Source organism: Aquarana catesbeiana, linkage group LG03 (genome assembly GCF_042186555.1).
Source record: "Aquarana catesbeiana isolate 2022-GZ linkage group LG03, ASM4218655v1, whole genome shotgun sequence".
Classification (NCBI taxonomy): domain Eukaryota; kingdom Metazoa; phylum Chordata; class Amphibia; order Anura; family Ranidae; genus Aquarana; species Aquarana catesbeiana.
This window is the reverse complement of record NC_133326.1, coordinates 66,046,864-66,066,607: the sequence shown is the minus strand read 5'-3', so window position 1 is coordinate 66,066,607 and position 19,744 is coordinate 66,046,864. Positions and strand designations below refer to the sequence as shown.

The 19,744-nt window shown below is 40.5% G+C and overlaps 1 protein-coding gene across 6 annotated transcripts in view; it reads left to right on the top strand.

The window, feature by feature from the left end:
- The window catches only part of DTWD1 (DTW domain containing 1), a 68,868-nt gene that overhangs the window by 12,392 nt on the left and 36,732 nt on the right, over positions 1-19,744 (top strand). For all 6 annotated transcript variants that reach the window (XM_073618657.1, XM_073618655.1, XM_073618659.1 and 3 more), the window contains one exon: positions 14,185-14,434. In XM_073618657.1, coding sequence (XP_073474758.1) covers positions 14,185-14,434 — 250 coding nt within the window. The remainder of the gene's footprint in view (positions 1-14,184; positions 14,435-19,744) is intronic.

Here is a 19,744-nt window from a genome sequence, read left to right as displayed (position 1 = left end):
TTGCAAAATGCATGTGCACTCTACAAGTGCATTTGTTCCAGTGCTTTAGTAAATGAGCAGAAGCTCTGCTGATTTCCATCATCAAATCATATGCAAGCCTCAAAGTGTTTTCATTAATTGCCCTTGCATGTGATTGTGTACTCCTTGCAACATGAATGCCTTTTTACATTACCTCATTTACTGTAAGCTGGTTAGCAACTGCACCTGCAGAGTGCGACAACTGCAGTCTTGTAGCCTTTTTAGTCCCTAAATTCCTGCGTGTCCTAAAAGTAATTTTTTTTAGGGATTTCACAACCCCCTAAAATGTAATCAATGTTCCATCAGAGGGGGTGAGCAATCTGATAAGTGTGCCTTTCCATATTAGTTATTCCAGAACAATTAAATTATTGAATGTTATACTGATGCTGGGGAATAATGTTTTTAATTGTCTAATTTTCTTGCAATGTTAGCTTCAAAATTAATTGATTTTGGTTTTCTTGTTTGATTTCCCAGTTTCCTTCAACGCCACAGGAATGGCAGACTGTGGCATCCCATTTTGCCAGCCGTTGGGACTTTCCCAATTGTGGAGGGGCTATAGATGGGAAACATGTCCACATTGTGCCACCACCCCATTCGGGGTCATATTATTTTAATTATAAGGGGTTCCACAGTATTGTTTTAATGGCGGTGGTGTCGGCACACTATGATTTTTTATATGTGGACGTGGGGAAGTATGGCCGGATGTCGGATGGAGGAGTATTTGCCCAGACGGAGTTCTGCCAGCGTCTCCAGAGTGGTGGCCTGGGATTGCCACCTGATGAGGATAACGTGGAAGGACTCCCCTTTGTCTTCATTGCCGATGAAGCCTTTGCTCTCAGCAAGCACCTCATGAGGCCATTCCCCCAAAGAACCCTCACCCCGGAGAGGAGGGTTTTTAATTACCGGCTGGCCAGAGCTAGAAGAGTGGTTGAGAATGCGTTTGGAATTCTGGCCAGCCGGTTCCGCCTGTTTCAAACAGCCATTAATTTGGCGGAATACAAACTTAATTTTATCATTTTATCGTGCTGCATTCTGCACAACTTTTTAAATAAGCATTCTCCAAATTATATAGGCACAGTTGGGCCTGAGGCCGGACAAATAGAAGCCAACCTTACAGGCCTGGATACTGTCCGTACTGGCTTGGCCCCCCAAAGTGCCCGTCAAGTTAGACAGCAATATGTTAATTATTTTATGGGTAGGGGGGCCATTGCAATGGGCCAGGATATATAATTTTTGACAATAAAAAAATTATTGATGAAATCTTGCATTATATTTATTGCTTGCCTTTCTTTTGGGCTGTCTCCTAGGTTATGGTCGAGCAGTTGTAGTGCCAACTGTATTGTAATTTTAAATGTCTAAATAAGCTCCATTGCCACTGTAAACAACTTTTTTACAATTATAACTAAAATGATACTGAGCCTTGAAATAACAAACCACACATTTATTTAATTCCTAGAAGGAGATGTTTTTATTAATGGTTGTTATGCATTCAGTTCTGCATTTAGTATAAAATGTTCATAGACAAAAATAGAATGATATCTTAATAATGTAGCAAAATATAATTATATCTAAATATTTATACCTAATCCACAAAAAAATATTTTTGGCTTTTTGATTTTCACAAACAGGCTTATTTTTTTGTTTTGGGAAAATCAAGTTTTGTTTTTTTTTTTTTTTAAAGCAATTTTTTTGTTTATGTTTTTTTTTTTTTTATCAAGTTATTTTTGTTTTTATTATTTTTTTTTAATAAAGTTTGTATATTATTTTTTTTGGTTTTTTAAAATCAAGTTTTTTAATTTTTTTTGTTTTTTAAAATCAAGTTTTTTAATTTTTTTGGTTTTTTAAAATCAAGTTTTTTAATTTTTTTTGGTTTTTTAAAATCAAGTTTTTTAATTTTTTTGGTTTTTTAAAATCAAGTTTTTTAATTTTTTTGGTTTTTTAACATCAAAAGTTTTTTAATTTTTTTGTTTTTTTAAAATCAAGTTTTTTAATTTTTTTGTTTTTTAAAATCAATTTTTTTTTTTTTTTTTTTGTGTTTTTTTGAAAATCAAGTTTTATTTTTTTGTGGATTTTTGAGGTATTTACGAGAAACAGCCCTCCTTTTTTACATTAGGTTAAACAGCCATTTATGTTCTGCCAAAAAAAAAAAAGAGAAGGCCCAGAATGGGGTCAGCAAAACAGGAAATGAAGGACATGATTGATGTTTTGGGGTTTAAAAAAGGGCATTTAGATTCGACCCAAAACATCAATCATGTCCTTCATTTCCTGCTGCATACGATCCAGCCGATTCCGCATTTCATCCATGTCCTTATTCCAGGCCATTATTTGACCAATTAGCCGTTGGGCACTTTCAGAGGTGAAATAGTCACTTCTTGTTGTTGTACCTAAAGTGGAATGAAACCAAAAAATGTCTTTAGAAATATGCACACATACATAGTTTTTACCTTACCATAATAAAGCTGTTGTCTCAGACACTGACCTGGTGGGGTGCCCATGTAGCCTAATTCCTCCACATCCTCGGGGGTGGCACTATTGCTTGAATGAAGCACAACCAGATCCCCTAAAATAGAGTAGACAAATTACATTAAACAAAAGGCAGCCATGCATAGATTAACGTAAGCTGGTGTGTCAGACACTCACCTGGTGGGGTGCCCATGTCGCCCACCTCTCCTTCCTCCACATCCTCAATGGGACTTGGGCTTATTTCCCAATCATGTTTTGCTTGGGGTGGACTGTCTTCTGGTTGTTGGCTGAGTGATTTTTCCCCTATGTGAAACAAAAAATTATTAATCTAATTAGCACACAGATATTTTAGTACATAGTAATTTTCCAACATTTGTAATGAAGTGGTTTGTGTAGAGTTCCTATTTTACCTCAATATTTAAAATTAGAAAGACATATCGGATAGATAGATATCAATATCTCAAAATATAGTTAATAATCTTTTGATCTCTCTCTATATCTGGAACAAAATCTCTAAATATCTAACTAAATGTAAAGCCAAAAAATTAAGATAACTTCAAATCTTCAAAAAGAATGTTTTACATTTCTATATCTATCTATCTACCTATCTCTATATTTCTCTCTCTCTATATATTTCTCTCTCTCTCTCTCTCTCTCTATATCTCTATATCTATATCTATATCTATATCTATATATATCTCTCAATATATATATATATATATATCTCTCTCTCTCTCTATAGTTATATATATGTATGTATATATATATGTATGTATATATATGTGTATATATATATGTATATATGTATGTATATATATGTGTATATATATATATATATGTATATATGTGTGTATATATGTGTGTATATATATATATATATATGTATGTATATGTGTGTATATATATATATATATGTATATATATATATAGATAGATAGATAGATATCTATAGATATGTAACGAGGTTTATTAAAAGATCGTTTAAAACGATGAACAAAAAATCGGATAGGAAGGAAAAGCACATGGAGCAGTATACAAGGTAATAAACACAAGAGAAAAACACGACAAGTACTTACTTTTTTTAAGAACTTTCCGGATACGTCGGTATTGATCCGGCTCCCTGAGTTTCAGGTCAGACCATCTTTTTCGCAGTTGATCTTTGGAGCGCTGGACCCCAAAAGATGCCTGCAAAGTCTCCACGACCTTCGCCATTATTTTGGCCTTGCGCAAATTTGGCCGTGCGTACGGCCCATAATTGCCATCATAGTCGTCTTTGTGAAGAATGGCCACCATCTCCACCATCTCTTTAAAACTCATATTAGAGGCCTTAAATCTAGGCCTCATAGATTTCGCTGACGTTCCAGCCTCCGGGCTGTCTCCACTACCTGAGGTCGTCAACATTTCAGGTGTCTCCGCCATTCTTTAACTCCACTACGCACCGTAACAAAAAATGGGCAGAGAACATGAGTTAAAATCGAACGTCAGGGGCGGGCGACGCAGGCGGAGTTTCACACATGCGTAGTGTATAAAGAGGGGCCTTGCGCACGTGTCGTACGTACGTTCTGTGCGTCGAATTAGGGGGCGGAGAATATGAGTTAATTTCGAACGTCAGGGGCGGGCGACGCAGGCGGAGTTTCACACATGCGTAGTGTATAAAGAGGGCCCTTCCGCACGTGTCGTACGTACGTTCTGTGCGTCGAATTAGGGGGCGGAGAACATGAGTTAATTTCGAACGTCAGGGGCGGGCGACGCAGGCGGAGTTTCACACATGCGTAGTGTATAAAGAGGGCCCTTCCGCACGTGTCGTACGTACGTTCTGTGGTAGGTGATAGTGGACCTGGACGTTACAAAACGAAGGTAATTTTAGATATTTTTTTTTTTTTTTGGTTTTTATGGTCATGACTTTGTAGCAAGCGGCCTATATGGCTTGATAGATTGATGAGGCCTACATAGGGAGAAGATGATGAGGGGTTAGCCGAAACCTATAATAAAAGTGTTTTTTGTCTTGTGACTTCATCTTTTCCAGATATAATGAATCCCCTATTTAAGGATCCAGAGTTCCTTACATCTTTTATTTCCAAATATCGAGAGATGAGGAATTTGTGGGAGGTGAAACACCCTCAGTATTATGCTAAGCATGTGAGGAAGTCAACGCTGGAGAGACTTCTGGCCTTTGTCCAGGCGACCATCCCGGAAGCAACAATGGAGACATTGCTCAAGAAAATTGGGGTCTTGAGGAACATGTATAAGAGGGAGCATAAGAAGATCCAGGAATCAAGGAGATCAGGAGCATCAGCAGATGATGTTTATGTACCCAGGCTGTGGTACTATAATCAACTCCGTTTTCTGGATGACCAGAATGAAGCCAGGCCATCACTTTCAACCCTTCCCTCCACCCTTCCCTCCACCCCAGCAGAGGCTGATGAGGAGCAAGCTGGGTCTTCCATCCTGGATGAACCAGATATGACCATCTGGAGTCAGGTAAATTATTTTAACAAATATTTACTGTACTAATATTAATGATGTTAACTGGATGTTATAATTGTCTAAAATAATTTGGCACTCAAAATTGTGTATACATATCAATTGACAGTAGTGGCTAAATATGTTTGGCACCTGCTTGAAATAATTAGGGTGTCTGATTAGACTCTTTTATTAAAGAGAAGTATTCACATTGAATTTGCTATTCATGAGAAGCAAACTGTGTGTCATTGATGAACCCAAAAAAATATACTCAAACTATTGTCCTTTTTTTATACACAGGATGAGTCCATCCAGGAGGAATGTGGGGAAAGTGGCAGGCAGGAGGAGACCAGGCCCATGGACAGCCTGGAGGAGGCCGGATTCACCATCATCCTGGAGGAGGCTGGGCCCAGTGTCAGGCAGGAGGTGGCTGCTCCCAGTGAGGTGGCTGCTCCCAGTGAGGTGGCTGGGCCAAGTGAGGTGGCTGGGCCAAGTGAGGTGGCTGGGCCCAGTAGGAGCCTGACCGAATCCCAAGTGCCTCCCCTCCACCTTCCCAAAAAAAGGGCCAGGAAGGGGATGGTCACACAGGACGCATCCCTGCGCCTCATGCAAGAGGCCACCCATTTTTTAAGGAGCCCCCCCGAAGCGGAAGAATCCTATGGCTGCTACTTAGCCAGCAGGCTTCTTCAGATGAATAGGGAGCAGCGCCTCATTTGTGAGCGCCTATTTGGGGAAACAATCCATAAGGGGCTGCAGGGCACGCTAACACAAAACACCCAACTACATGAGGCAGCCCCCCCTCCTCCTCCTCCTCCTCCTCCTCCTCCTGCCACAACTGAAACACCAGAGCCACAGCCTCAAAAGAAGGCTACAGGGAAGGCTGCAGGGCAGCGTGGAGGAAAGGCTGCAGGGAAGAGAAGAAAATGATGACCTGGGTTCAGTCTGGTCTGACAGAAGACGCAGGCTGTTGTAGGACCACAGTCTGGGGACATCTAGATCATCTGCTGGTGCTGTTGATCTCTGGGATTCTTGGACCAGATTGTGCTCCCTCTTATATGGACTCCGCAAGATCCCAATTTTCTGGTACACCGACTTTTTCCAGCGTTGACTTCCTCTTTATTTTATTTTGACCATGAATAAATGGATCTTTTTTTGAGTTTAGCAAAAGACTTTATGTTTTTTCTTTGAAATCATTGATTTTACACACAATGTTAAATTAACAAGGGACAACAATCTCATTGAGTTTGAAAAAAAACACACCAAAAATACATTACTAATGTTAATAATGTTCAAGTGGTAAGTCTTGAAAATCAAAAAATTTACGTAACCAAAAACGGTGCTTTGGGTTAACTTTATCTAAAAACTAAAAAATAATCACTATAAAAAAAAAAAATAATAATGGGTTCTTTGTGTTAACTTTACAAACCTAAAAAAAAAAAAGGGGAAAAAGTATTATTAGTATGGAAACATTGTTTTTAAAATGCATACTATATCATTCATGAGATCAAAGAGAAAAAGAATCCAGAAATCAGTTTGGGAGAACTCTGATTATGAACAGCAAAACACCTTCGTTCTTTATAGAGCCTTCGTAAAGAAGAAATAAAATGCGCTGCATTCAACGATCACAGATTTTGCAGCGTGATGAATGTGCTACCTACAATACGAACACTAGTTTTACTAGACCGAGTGCTTCCGTTTAGTTTTTGCTTATGAGCATGCGTCGTTTTTTTGTCCGTCGGACTAGCATACAGACGAGCGGACTTCGGGGTCCGTCGTAGTTACGACGTAAAGATTTGAAGCATGCTTCAAATCTAAAGTCCGTCGGATTTGAGGCTAAAAAAGTCCGTTGAAAGTCCGGAGAAGCCCACACACGATCGGATTACCAGCCAGCTTTAGTCCGTCAGCGTCCGTTGGACTTTTGTAGACGAAAAGTCCGACCGTGTGTACGCGGCATAAGGGTTTGACCTCATATTAAATGTTTTTGGTAAATCTGAAGACAAAAATCTGCAGAAAATCTAATAGTGTGTATAGAGCTTAACAGTGGCTGCCACTGGTCAAATGCAGCTGCTGTTTGTGTTCTGACAGCCGCTAACAGCCGAGCATGGAGAATTGTCCATCCATACTGCTTAGCGGGGATGGCGAAATCTGTTAGAATTCTTAACAGCATATGGTCATCTTAGTAGTCCCTGACAAATATAAACATGCAGATAAAGAGCTTCTGCTTCCCTCTAAACTTTTTTTTTTTTTTTTTTTTTGCAAGCTTGTTCTTGCCTCAAGATATTAAAGCGTGACACCCAGGTATCTAGCATTTTTATAAGAAGGTTGTCAATGGCATCCAACTTTTTTTTTTTTTTTTTTTTTTATTATTTTATTCCAAGTGCCATTTTTTTTCATTTGTATTACACATTTTAAAATGCACATCTAATGCCTTTAGATTAGGTGAAACCCCCAAACAGTATATATTTTCTGAGAGCAGAGACCAGGAAGAATAAAATGTTGTTCCAATGTTCCCAATATCAACGCACATGTTTATCAAACCCATATTTCCAGAAAAAAAATACACTACAGTTTATTACAGTTCACACGAACACAAGTATGTGGTTGCGTCAAGTAAATAGATAGAAACATGTTGGCACCCATTAATGACCTTTACATGCATAGTGATACCTAAGTAAAGTAACGCAATTTAGTTCTCGTTTGTAGATGCACCCAATGTGTGTGTGTTTTAATGTACATGTGGGCGGGAGCTTTACAATCTTTTGTGTTTAATTTTTTTTTGTCTGTTTCAGTTTTTTTTACACCTAAAGTGTAATTAAGGCAAAAAAAAAAAAAATAACATATACAATGTAGTCTGTCAGTAGCATTAACACAATCTTATGTTTTTTTTTTTTTTGAAAAGCTCCCTATATGCGTGGGAGATGGTTAACATGACACATTGCACAACAAGCATATATGTCATTTTTTTTTTTTTTTTTTTATTGGAAAAATGAAATCGGCATTGACTGGGCACTATACATAACACAATGTAACAGCTAATGTTTTTTACACACTACTTTACACAGATGAGTGAGACTGTACTATCATAACAGTGAAAGGAATATATTCTAAATATATATACTCGCGCTAGAAGTAAAAATTATGACTATATTAAACCAAATAAAAATATGAGTAAAGTTGAAGCTGCTGTATACAAAGTGCTATACACTCAACAAATAAAATGAATAAATTACAACGCAGTAGTGCAAATGATGTATAAATAAATAAAGTGGAAACCATTCATAAGTAGGTGAATGTCCATATATTGGTGAATGATGTGCTCCAATTTATAAAGTGCGATCGTGCTCCAAACTTAAAGTGCGCCACACTCTCTCCTGTGTCCCCACTCACCAGATAGAATGGACCCCCAGCTTTTCAGTCTAGGGGTTGTTTCGGGCTTAGAGTGTTGGCCAGGGATGGGTATTTACATCAGGATAATCAAGCATGGATCATAGTGCCAAAATGTAGGTTAAAACCGGCATAGGTTTAGCAAAGGATTGCAATGAGAAAGGCCGCTGCTGGCGTGCGTTCCACCGAAAACCAGAAGTGACGTGTGGATTTAAGATCGGAAATTGCGTCAGTGCATTTCGCCCTCCCGCAGGGCGTCATCAAGGACCTGATGAACTGGTCCTTGATGATGCCTTGTGGGAGGGCAAAATGCTTTGACGCAATTTCCGGTTTTAAATCCACACAATGTCACTTCTGGTTTTCCGTGAAATGCACGCCAGCAGCGGCGTTTCTCATTGAAAAACTTTGCTAAACCTATGCCTGTTTTAACCTACATTTTGGCACTATCATCCATGCTTGATTGTCGTGAGCATTGGAGATCTCCCTGGTATCCTGATGTGAATAGCCATCCCTGGCCAACACTCTCTCTAAGCCTGAAACGACCCCTAGACTGAAAAGCTGGGGGTCCATTCTATCCACTGAGTGGGGACAGAGAGAGTGTGGCGCACTTTGAGTTTGGAGCACGATCGCACTTTATAAATTGGAGCACATCATTCACCCATATATGGACATTCACCTACTTATGAATTGTTTTCACTTTATTTATTGATGCATCATTTGCACTACTTTAAGTGCTGTAATTTATTCATTTCATTGTACTATCATAACGTCACTGTTGTCCTTACAGGTTAAGGCCCCATTTACAACTATGTGTTTGAATATGTGTTCACAAGTTTGTCATTCACATCTGTTGTTCATGCTTGTGTGTTTTTTTTTTTTTTTCTGTCCACATGCGTTATAGGGTGTTTTGAATATATGCATTAAATGCACACGGACAGGTGCAATTCTAGCCTAAAACTTTATTGGCATCTACTGCTTGGTCATTATTTCCTCTGACCAGTATGTTTCCTGCATTACATATTATTCATGACAATTTTTTGTTCCCAGAGCATTGGCTTCCCAAGAAGTAGTCAGTCTGATCTTGGTATATGGGACCAGAAGCATTTACTCTCTGATTCCAGTGTTACGCTCAGGTTCACACTGAGGGTGGGTTTGAAATTTGTGCAAGTTAAGCTGAACGTACACTATTTCAAACTGGCAAGGCAGTCCGACTTTGGTGGTGATTTGACCGACATCAGTGCAAGTTCCTGCACAGATGTCTATTCAAATCACCCCCGAAGTCGCCAAAAGTAGTACAGGAACTACTTTTGGCAATCAGTGTGGTGCCGCAAAGTCGTTGTCGCACCGATTCGAACGGTGCCATTGCCAGCGTTTTTTTTGTTTGTTTTTTTTTCATGCGATTTGACATTTCAAAACAGCACAATGAACGTGGGCTCACTGAAGAATGGTCTTTTTTTTTGTCTTCAGCTTTCCTTAATTTTTTAATGGGCAGTTCTACTTTAATTAATCTCTATCCAGGAGTGATGTAAATAAATTGCCAGTTCAACACACAACAGGGAACAAGGCTTTGTTAGACTTTATTATATTGTCTTTAAAGCAGTATTAAACCCAAATGCAAACATTTTATTATATTGCTGGTTACCGATTTTTTCTTTTTTTTAATGTCATGACAGCATTCTTTATCTTTTTTAGGCTATATTTCTTCTTTTTTTTAGGCTATATTTCTTCTATTTTTATTTGGTGATTTGGCCAGTAAGTTTGTTCTTTTGGAAAAAAAAAAAGTCCCCTCACAGATGTATGTTTACAGTGATGTGACAAACCACCACTGACAGGGGTGCTTACAATAATTGGCTCTTATTTCTTCATGTAAAACTTCTATCTTAAAAGGAAAAATAAGTTTGCTGTAACTGATTGATTAAGTGTGAGCTGGAGTTTAACTTTAATTTCTCAGTGTATTTAAATCTTCAAATACATTTAACACTCTCCCCCTCCTCCCCCCTTGACTGATAATGCTGAGGTCCAAAGGTTCCCCTGTGTGCTCATTCATCCAGAGTGGGGGCACTTTAATACAGGAGGTGTGTTACTGGCCAGATCACCAGGTAAAAATGGGGAAAAAAAGCCTAAAAACATCTGATCGGTAAGCTACAATATATTACATTTTTGGTTTTGGGTTTAATACCACTTTAAAGTTGTACTTTATGTATGTGTATATATATATATATATATATATATATATGTGTGTGTGTTGTAGCCTATGGAAGTACTTTTAATTTTGAGTAATTACCTGTACAGCAAGGTTCAAACTGTAAGAGGGAGGGTTAGCACTCTGAGGCAATCAGGGCTCTATTACTTTGCATAGAACTGGTCCAGCACTGTACATGGGCTTACAGGAGGAGAGACCATAAGGACCTCATCAGTGTTCTGCTGCTTCTTTGTCCAATCAGCAGGCTGGGGGTGGGTCATTGACCTAGCTGTACTGCCTAACTTCACTGTAGGTTAGGGAACTGGCTGTGTTTCTGGAAGGGGTGCTTGGAAGGAAGACTAGGTGAAGATGGAAGCCCTGTCAGCGATGACAGCACGCCGCTGGAGGGCTTTGTTCTAAGGTAAGTATTTCGTAATGTGCCAGTATGCAATGCTTACTAGTATGTAATGCCTTTGCCTTGCAGGGTTTAAAAAAAATGCGGTTTACTACCGCTTTAAGCTTGTTGCCTGCAGTTGTTTTGTTTCACAAAACTTTAATTTGGGATTTTTGAAATAATCAACAAAGAACAGTAGCACGGGACATGGGTATACAAGTGCACCAAAAGAAGGGTGATGTAGAAAGTACCCGACGTCAGTACCAGAATACGAATACAGATGCAATTTAAAGCTCATCTCCAAAGGATATGCAGTTATGGGTAAGCCTAGGTTCACGCTGACTGCGGATTTCAAACCGGCAATGCAAATCTGACTTCAGGGGCGATTTGATGGACACCTGTGCGGGATCCTGCACAGATGTCTATACAAATCGCCTCCACCCCACCCCCGAAGACGCCAAAAGTAGTAAAGGAGCTACATTTGGGAATCAGTGCGGCGCCACAAAGTCGGCGCCGAACCGATTCGGACAGTGTCATTGCTGGCAATAGCTGCCAATTTGGCATGCGATTTGATATGCCCAATGTAAACGTGGGCTAAAAAATAGGAAACGGTAAAGATACAAATCCTGTGACAGTCATAAGATGCCCCTGTAAGGAAGGGAAGGGATAAATGAATTCGCTCATGACCCAGACAATAAATACTAGATAAGGGACCTCTTGGACCTTTCTGCTGCCTTTGATACAGTTGACCACCCCCTCCTCCTCAAAAAACGCAATTTGCTTGGTCTCCATGGCTGCATTCTCCATTGGTTTGAATCTTGCCTATCTCATCGCACCTTCAGTGTCACTTACAACTCCACTTCCTCTTTTCCAACTCCTCTTACCGTTGGGGTCCCCCAAGGTTCTGTCCTTGGACCTCCTACTATTCGCGATCTACACGTCCTCCCTGGGTCAGCTGATAGCCTTCCATGGCTTCCACTACCATTTATATGCTGATGACACCCAAATCTATCTCTCTGCCCCTCAGCTCACCCCATCAATCTCCTCACGCATCACTGATTTACTAACAGACATATCAGCCTGGATGTCAAACCACTTCCTCAAACTGAATCTATCTAAAACTGAGCTCTTAATATTTCCTCCCCCATGTGCCCCCTCCCCTGAGTTCTCTGTCAAGATCAGTGGCACATCTATCAGTCCGTCCCCACATGCCAGGGTGCTAGGGGTACCCTTAGACTCTGAAATGCCCTTTCAGGCCCACATACAATCCCTGTCCAAATCATGCAGCCTTAGCCTACGCAACATTTCCAGATTACGCCCCTTTTTAACTAATGACACCACCAAGCTTCTAATTCATTCCCTGGTTATCTCTCGCCTCGACTACTGCAACTCCCTCCTCATTGGATTACCTTTACATAGGCTATCCCCCCTTCAGTCCATAATGAATGCCGCTGCAAGACTCATCCACCTTACCAATCATTCAGTGTCCTCCACCCCTCTCTGCCAATCCCTCCACTGGCTTCCACTCACCCAACAAATAAAATTAAAATTACTAACAATAATTTACAAAGCCATCAATAACTCTGTAAGAAACAAAGAAAGGAGGCACCTCTGGGTGCAGACTTAAAAAAAATTTAATAAAAAGAGCAGCAACAGAGATTGCACTCACATTTGTGTTGAGTTAAAAAGGCATATGAGAGTCCCAGATGTAACTGGAGGGGTCCGTGAGGTCGATCATCCCTGCCATGGATGTGTAATCAGACTGGTCCTTCAGATGCACCGGCCACCGGTGTCCTCCGGCCGGCAATGATGGAGGAATACCAGAATGAGGCTTGGAAGGCAAACAGCAATCCAGGCGAGGGGCGATTACATCACACACATGCGACGCGTTTCCTGAGTCAGCAAGCCGTGAATGGCATGACAGCTGCACTCCTTTGTCAAGCTAGCTCTGCCCCAGCTACATTACTAACCTAGTCCCAAAATACAAACCAAGCCACTTTCTTCGGTCCTCCCAAGACCTCCTGCTCTCTAGCTCCCTTGTCACCTCCTCCCATGCTCGCCTCCAGGATTTCTCCAGAACTTCTCCCATCCTTTGGAACGCCCTACCCCAATCTGTCCGACTGTCCCCTCATCTATCCATCTTTAGACAATCCCTGAAAACTCTTCTCTTTATAGAAGCCTATCCTCCTTCTAACTAGCACTGTTTTACTTCCTCCACCAGCTCATTCCCCACAGCTATTACCTTTTTGTATTAGATTGCAAGCTCTAACAAGCAGGGCCCTCTGACTCCTCTTGTACCAAATTGTAATCTATCTGTAATGTCTGCCTTTATTTTGTTAAGTGCTGTGCAAACTGTTGGTGCTATATAAAACCTGTATAATAATAATAATACGGGGAAGAATAGAGAGAGATGGACAGAAAGAAGGAACGAGGAAAAGAACAAGCACAAAAGAGGAAATTGGGATATGGAAAAGGAAACCAAGAAAAAAGGAGAGAGAGTACCAAGCATCAACATCCGCATAAATCGATGTGTCCGATCCCACCAAAAGTAGGGAGCGGTCCAGGTTCAAGTGGTCATTATAAGTCAGCCACGAGTCCCAAACTTAGCATGGCTGTCAGTGAGTATGGGAGTGAGCTTCCCATGTGTCAGTTTCCCATGAGCCACTGTTCAACCTCAACAAAGTTAAAGAGGTTGTTTACTTTGGAAAAAAAAATTAAATGTCAGCAGTTACAAATACCTGTAGTTTAGCTGCTGACTTTTAATAAAAGGACACTTACCCGTCCAGGGATCCAGCGTCGCTCTCACCCATGCTGGTTCTTCACTAGCCTTTCGGTTTCGGGCGCCATCATCATAACAGTGGGCAGCTGGCTGTGCTGCTTGCGACTTCACAGCTGGCTGCCCACTGCGCTTGCCTGAGCCACGCTGTGCTTTGTGAATGGCCTTGCAGTCTTCTGGGATTTGTGACATGCCCCGGAAGACTGTGAGGAGGGAGTATGAGAGGAGAACTAGCCTAGGCGATCTGAGCGGAAGTGGGAGCAGGTACCTGTCAAAACTAGGTACCTGCTCCCCTTCCCCAAAAAAATTACATGCCAAATGTGGCAGGGGAGGAACATTTTAAGAACTTCCACTTTTGGGTGGAGTTCCACTTAAAGTGATGGTTGTCTCCAAGTTTTGGCTAACTTATGCCACCAGGAAAACAAACCCCACTGCAGATATGTATTGAAATTATTTTTGTATGTCTTCCAAGGTTTTAATAAATAACTATGCATTATTTTCCAGACAATTCTGGTGTTCCCAAGTCCAAATTCTGTCTCACTCCGAGAGAGCCTGAAATACCTGACTGGCCAGAGTAGTCCCAAAGAAGACTGTGAACCAACTCTCAAACGTTCAAAGCTAGAAAACCAGGCTACTGACACTGGCAAAGATGCAGTGACTGAAAGCGAGAATATAGATTGTTTGAAGAAAGTTGTATTTATTGACAGCACATGGAATCAGACTAACAAAATCATATCAGATGAACGACTTCAAGGTATAAAAATTATATAATGTGGACTTACCCTTTGTAGTGTGTTTGTTTATATACATCTATGGTCTGTTAATTGTTACAGCATTTTATGATTAATGGTTTATGCTGCTGTTTCCAGTAGGATTAGACACTAGGCACAAAAATAGGGGCCAGAGGAAATAACTTTTCTTTAATTTGCCTGCTATGCCGTACGAAAAATAACATTAGCAACAGCTACCATTATAGGGGAAGGAGCTGCGTTCCTTAAGGAGCTAAAAATAAATTGACTATGTCAACCCGGAGTGGCTACCGTGGACATAACATGATATGCTGTGCCTCGTCCCTGTATATCGTGTAAGAAAGGAGACCAGGAATTTTGGGACTTTCAGGGCATTATACCAATAATCAAACATATGTAGATAAAATAATGTAATTTTAAGTAAAAACAATTGTTCAATAAATTGCATTATTTTATCTACATATGTTTGATTATTGGTATAGTGCCCTGAAAGTCCCATAATTCCTGGTTCTCCTTTCTCACATGTGTTCCTTAAAGGACTCCCAAGAAAAGGATTTTACAGTAAGTACAAAAATACAGCACCATACACAACTAGATATGTGTAATGGTGCCTATCCCATTATTTGCATACGGTGGCTTCTTTTCAAAATTTACCATGCTGTGTCCACTTCAGAGCCGCTCAGAACAGTATCTGGGGCGATTATCTCCTGGTGCCGTGAAGGGAAATTGCATGGCTCACCTACTTCCTCATGTCTCCTGTGGTTCATGGAATTCATCTCTATAATATTATTACACTCGCATGATACATGTTGTTCTGTAAATGGGAAGAGAAGATGCTGTCATTAAACTCCTGCTCCATTCACAGAACGCAATGCATCATGAGAGTGTAGTAAGATGAGTTCTATAAATGGTGGAGGAGGCAGGAGGGGCGGGCAAGCGGTGCAACTTTCTTGATTAGAAGCTGCTGATGTTGTACCCTTTATAGCACCAAAAGACAGTCACTCAGGACAGTAATCGGTGGTTGGGATGTAAACACAGTACAGACTTTTGAATAAAAAGTTGCCGCCTGCAGGCAAAAGGAAAAAAAAAAAAAAGACTAAACTTAAGCCTGCCTTAAAACAAGGAATCCCTGACCTCTATATCTGCTTTCAGTGTGACATAATTCAAAGATTCCAGCAAACACTCTACAGTTCTGTTTCAGTTGGTTACTAATGTTGGGTACACACGGTTCGAAACTGGTAGGTTTAGCAGGAACTGGCCAACTTTTGGCCCTTGTGTACAGCTCCATGTCTGACAAAAACCGGTCTCACACCTGGCTTCTGTTGAATGAGCATCCGATCAGCACTTGCAACCAATGCAGCACTGATCAGTGTGTTCTGGTGGGGGGGACAGGGGCAGTCCTCCTGTCAGAATACAATAGCAGTGTAGCCTCTAGCCCAGTGGTTCTCAACTCCAGTCCTCGGGACCCACCAACAGGCCAGATTTTAGGTATTACCTTGGGGAGTTGCAGACTAGAATCCTGCAATCACTGAGCAGCAAGTGATATCACCTGTGATGTATTTCAGCTATCTTGCAAACCTGGCCTGTTGGTGGGTCCTGAGGACTGGAGTTGAGAACCACTGCTCTAGCCAGTCACAAGTTTAATATGGGCATTGGTCATGTTGGTCCACGCGGTCACGGCGAAGCAGAAATTATATGTCGGGTAACATATGGCTGTTAGTACTGCCACCAAACGCATCAACTCAAGTGAATGGGGCAGCGCCCTGGAGCTGTGTGTTGTACACAAGGTTGAGACACATTGCTGTAGCCTTTCAAGGGTGGAAACAGGCAGTAAAGGGAAAATCTATAGTCTCTGAGATACCTGTCAAATGTGTTTGAAAAGCAATCCATTGCAGATCACTTTTCACCACTGCAAGTGTAAACAAACCCTAACCACTTCGAAACACCTGCTGGTTAATTACAGGAAGGAGCGCCGATCTAAGTGCAGTATAAGTCTAAAACCAATTTAATGTGTAGGTAAACAACTTGCATATGTTAAAAAGTAAAAAGCATGTAGTACACAGAGTGCACGTGCATCTCCTCTGTTTGCGCAGAAGGACGCAGGCGATCGCCAGTCACGGCTGCTCCAGTGGCATCTGAGGCTGAAAGAGATCAACTGGGCGGGAGGTGAAACATCATCTGTGCATCGGCTGTGTCAGACGAGAGGTGTGGCTAAGCTCTCGTTCGGAACATGCGTGCTCCATTATCAGGCATTATTATTTTTATTTGGATTATTTTTGGATTTTCATTATTCATTTATTTATTGATTTTATTGATCTCAACCCCTTTGGTTCCTGCCACTCCCCAGGAATTTTATTGACTTGTATTGTATCCACTGAATCTATTCAATTTATTGATTTTACGGTGTCTTGCACCATCCCCCCCCCATACACTTTCACACTTGGGTACCAAGCGCTCCAAACAAAACCCCTCTTTACATGCGCAGGTTAATTAGAGTAGAGGGCTGGCAGCCTGCCATGATTCTGCTACAACAGAAAGTAATAGCGAAAGATCCAACATTTTACTCTTGTGACTTTTTTTTAAATGAACTTCTTCTGAATGCTTATATATAGAGATGAAAAAGTGATTTTACAGCTTGTTCAGATTATGTGAATACTTTAATGTGCAGCAGAAGTTCATGTGTCACCCTGAAAACTGGTGTGAACCATTTTCCTGCAAGGTTACCTTTTTCAATGTAGTGAAACAAAAATGCATGGTGGGAAGTAACATACAAGCATGTGGACTTTTTGTACTATGTCTATGTGCCTTTTTTACATTTGTTCAGAATTCTGTAATTGCAAAGAATCCCATAGAAGTGATTGGCAGCAAGCACCGTGAACTGTTGGGTATTAAAGAATCCCATAGAAGTGATTGGCAGCAAGCACCGTGAACTGTTGGGTATTAGTGGACTTTGTGCGGCATATAGGTGAACTGGGCCTTAGATTGCATGTTTCAAATCAAAGAAAAACAAACTGATTGAATTCATGGAACTGTTTCTTGATCACTCAAAAGGGGTCAATGCTATATACTTGGAGGGTAGAATATGACAAAAGCGGGAGGGATAGCTATGGTTTAGCAAGAAAGAATTTCAAAAGCATGTGTTTGTTTTCCTAGCATATAGTTATGCTGTTTTATTTGCCATAAATTATATGAACATGTTTTACATATTGTGATAAGATTGGGAGTGATGGTTACATCTGTATTGGAAATATACAAATAACAAAAATGAAATCATCAAAAGGAGTGCCGAAATGAATTATTCATCACAAGGAACAATGATTTATTTTCACATCCTGCCTGACATATGTAAAAACAAGGGATACATTCAACATCTGCTATTTACTATTTTTTTTAACCAGATGTATTTAATTTTTCAGATTCTGTGACAAAGCATTACCTAGCAAAAATGTTTTTTGCACTTTAGAACTATTTAAAGCATTACTTAGCAGTCTGCAGGTTGTATTAAAGTGTAGTATTTTCATCTTCAATGTGATTTACATACAAATGCACCTTTTAAATTGAAACCAAGCAAAATAGAAAGTGATAGTCATTTGTTTTGTTTTTATGACCATCTGTCGCATGACCTTTTCCCAAAGTACTAGCAGAAGGAGTTGGATCATATTGTATCTCTCCTGCCAAAGGTTTTTGTTTTTTATCCAGACATTCAACAGGTGACAAAATTCTGTCAATATCTGGTAATCGAGAACACCCAGTTTGAAGCTTGTGATTTTGCAGGCCAGCACCTCCCATCAGAGTCTCTCTTCAATCTAATTGTGCTAACATCTGATCATTTAGAAATGATTTATATCCCTGTTCCACTCACAATGTACAGTCCCTGACAAAAGTCTTGTCGCTTGTGTACAAATTGACCTGGAGTGCCGCTAAAATATATTTCTAATCAAGATTTTGTTACAAGAAATGGGTCATTTTAATCCCAATAGCTTTTGTAATAATGTTTCAGTGCAAAACGAAACTGACAAAAAGTATTCTAATATTCACAGCTTGGTAAAGCCCATTGAGTCAATTTTTGACAAAACATAAGTGTTGTCGCCTTGTTATATGAGCTTCACCTGTGACTAATAATTAGGTCTCAGGTGTGTATAAAAAGAACACCAGTACACTAGACCTTCTCAACTGCAACTAGACCTCTGCAAACATGCCTAAGATTCACCCGGAGACTAAAGTGTTGATTATCAAGAGGCTGAAGACCAGATCCACTGCTGATGTGGCAGACACCTTCAATGTGTCTGTGTCAAGTTCAGAGGATAAAAAAAAGATTTGAAGAGACTGGAGACGTTTTGTAAAAGGCCAGGTCAGGCCGAACCCACAAGACAATTGCTCGATAGGACTGTTTGTTGGCTCGAAAATCCAAGGCCAGCCCATTTTCCACTGCAGCAGAGCTTGACGAGACCTGGTCACCTGAAGTCCCTGTGTCAACCAGAACAGTTTATCGGATTCTGTCTCGAAATGGCCTCCATGGTCGAATCAGTGCCCATAAGCCAGCACAAAACAAAAGCCAATTGAAAAACCGTGTGGCATTTGCCAAGGGCCACAGCCTGCTAAAAGGATGGACAAAGTGGCAGAAGGTGGATTTTTCAGATGAATCTTCTGTTGAATTACACCACAGTTGCCGCAAATATTGCAGGAGACCTACTGGAACCCGCATGGAGCTGAGATTTACCCAGAAAACTGTGAAGTTTGGTGGAGGCAAAATCATGGTCTGGGGTTACATCCAGTATGGGGGTGTGCGAGGGATCTGCAGGGTGGAAGGCAACATCAATAGTCTAAAATACCAAGAAATCTTAGCTACCTCTTATATTCCCAACCATAAAAAATGCTCCATCGCATACTTCCATCTCCACATTAAAGTTCCTTAAGGCAAAGAAGATCAAGATGCTCCAGGATTGGCCAGCCCATTCCCCAGACATGAACATCATTGAGCATATGTGGTGTAGGATGAAAGATGAAGCATGGAAGACGAAACCAAAGAATATTGATGAACTCTGGGAAGCATGCAAGACTGTTTTCTTTGCTATTCCTGATGACTTCATCAATAAATTGTATGAATCCTTGCCAAACCGCATGGATGCTGTCCTTCAAGCTCATGGAAGTCATACAAGATATTAAATTTGGATCTCACAGCACCACTACTTAATTTGCTGACATATTTTTGGATTTTCAGTAAAGTTGTTCAATTTCTGTATAGGCGACAAAACTTTTGTCTTGCCAAAATTTGACCTGTCTGTCTTGATTAAATGATAAATCTTTTTTTCAGT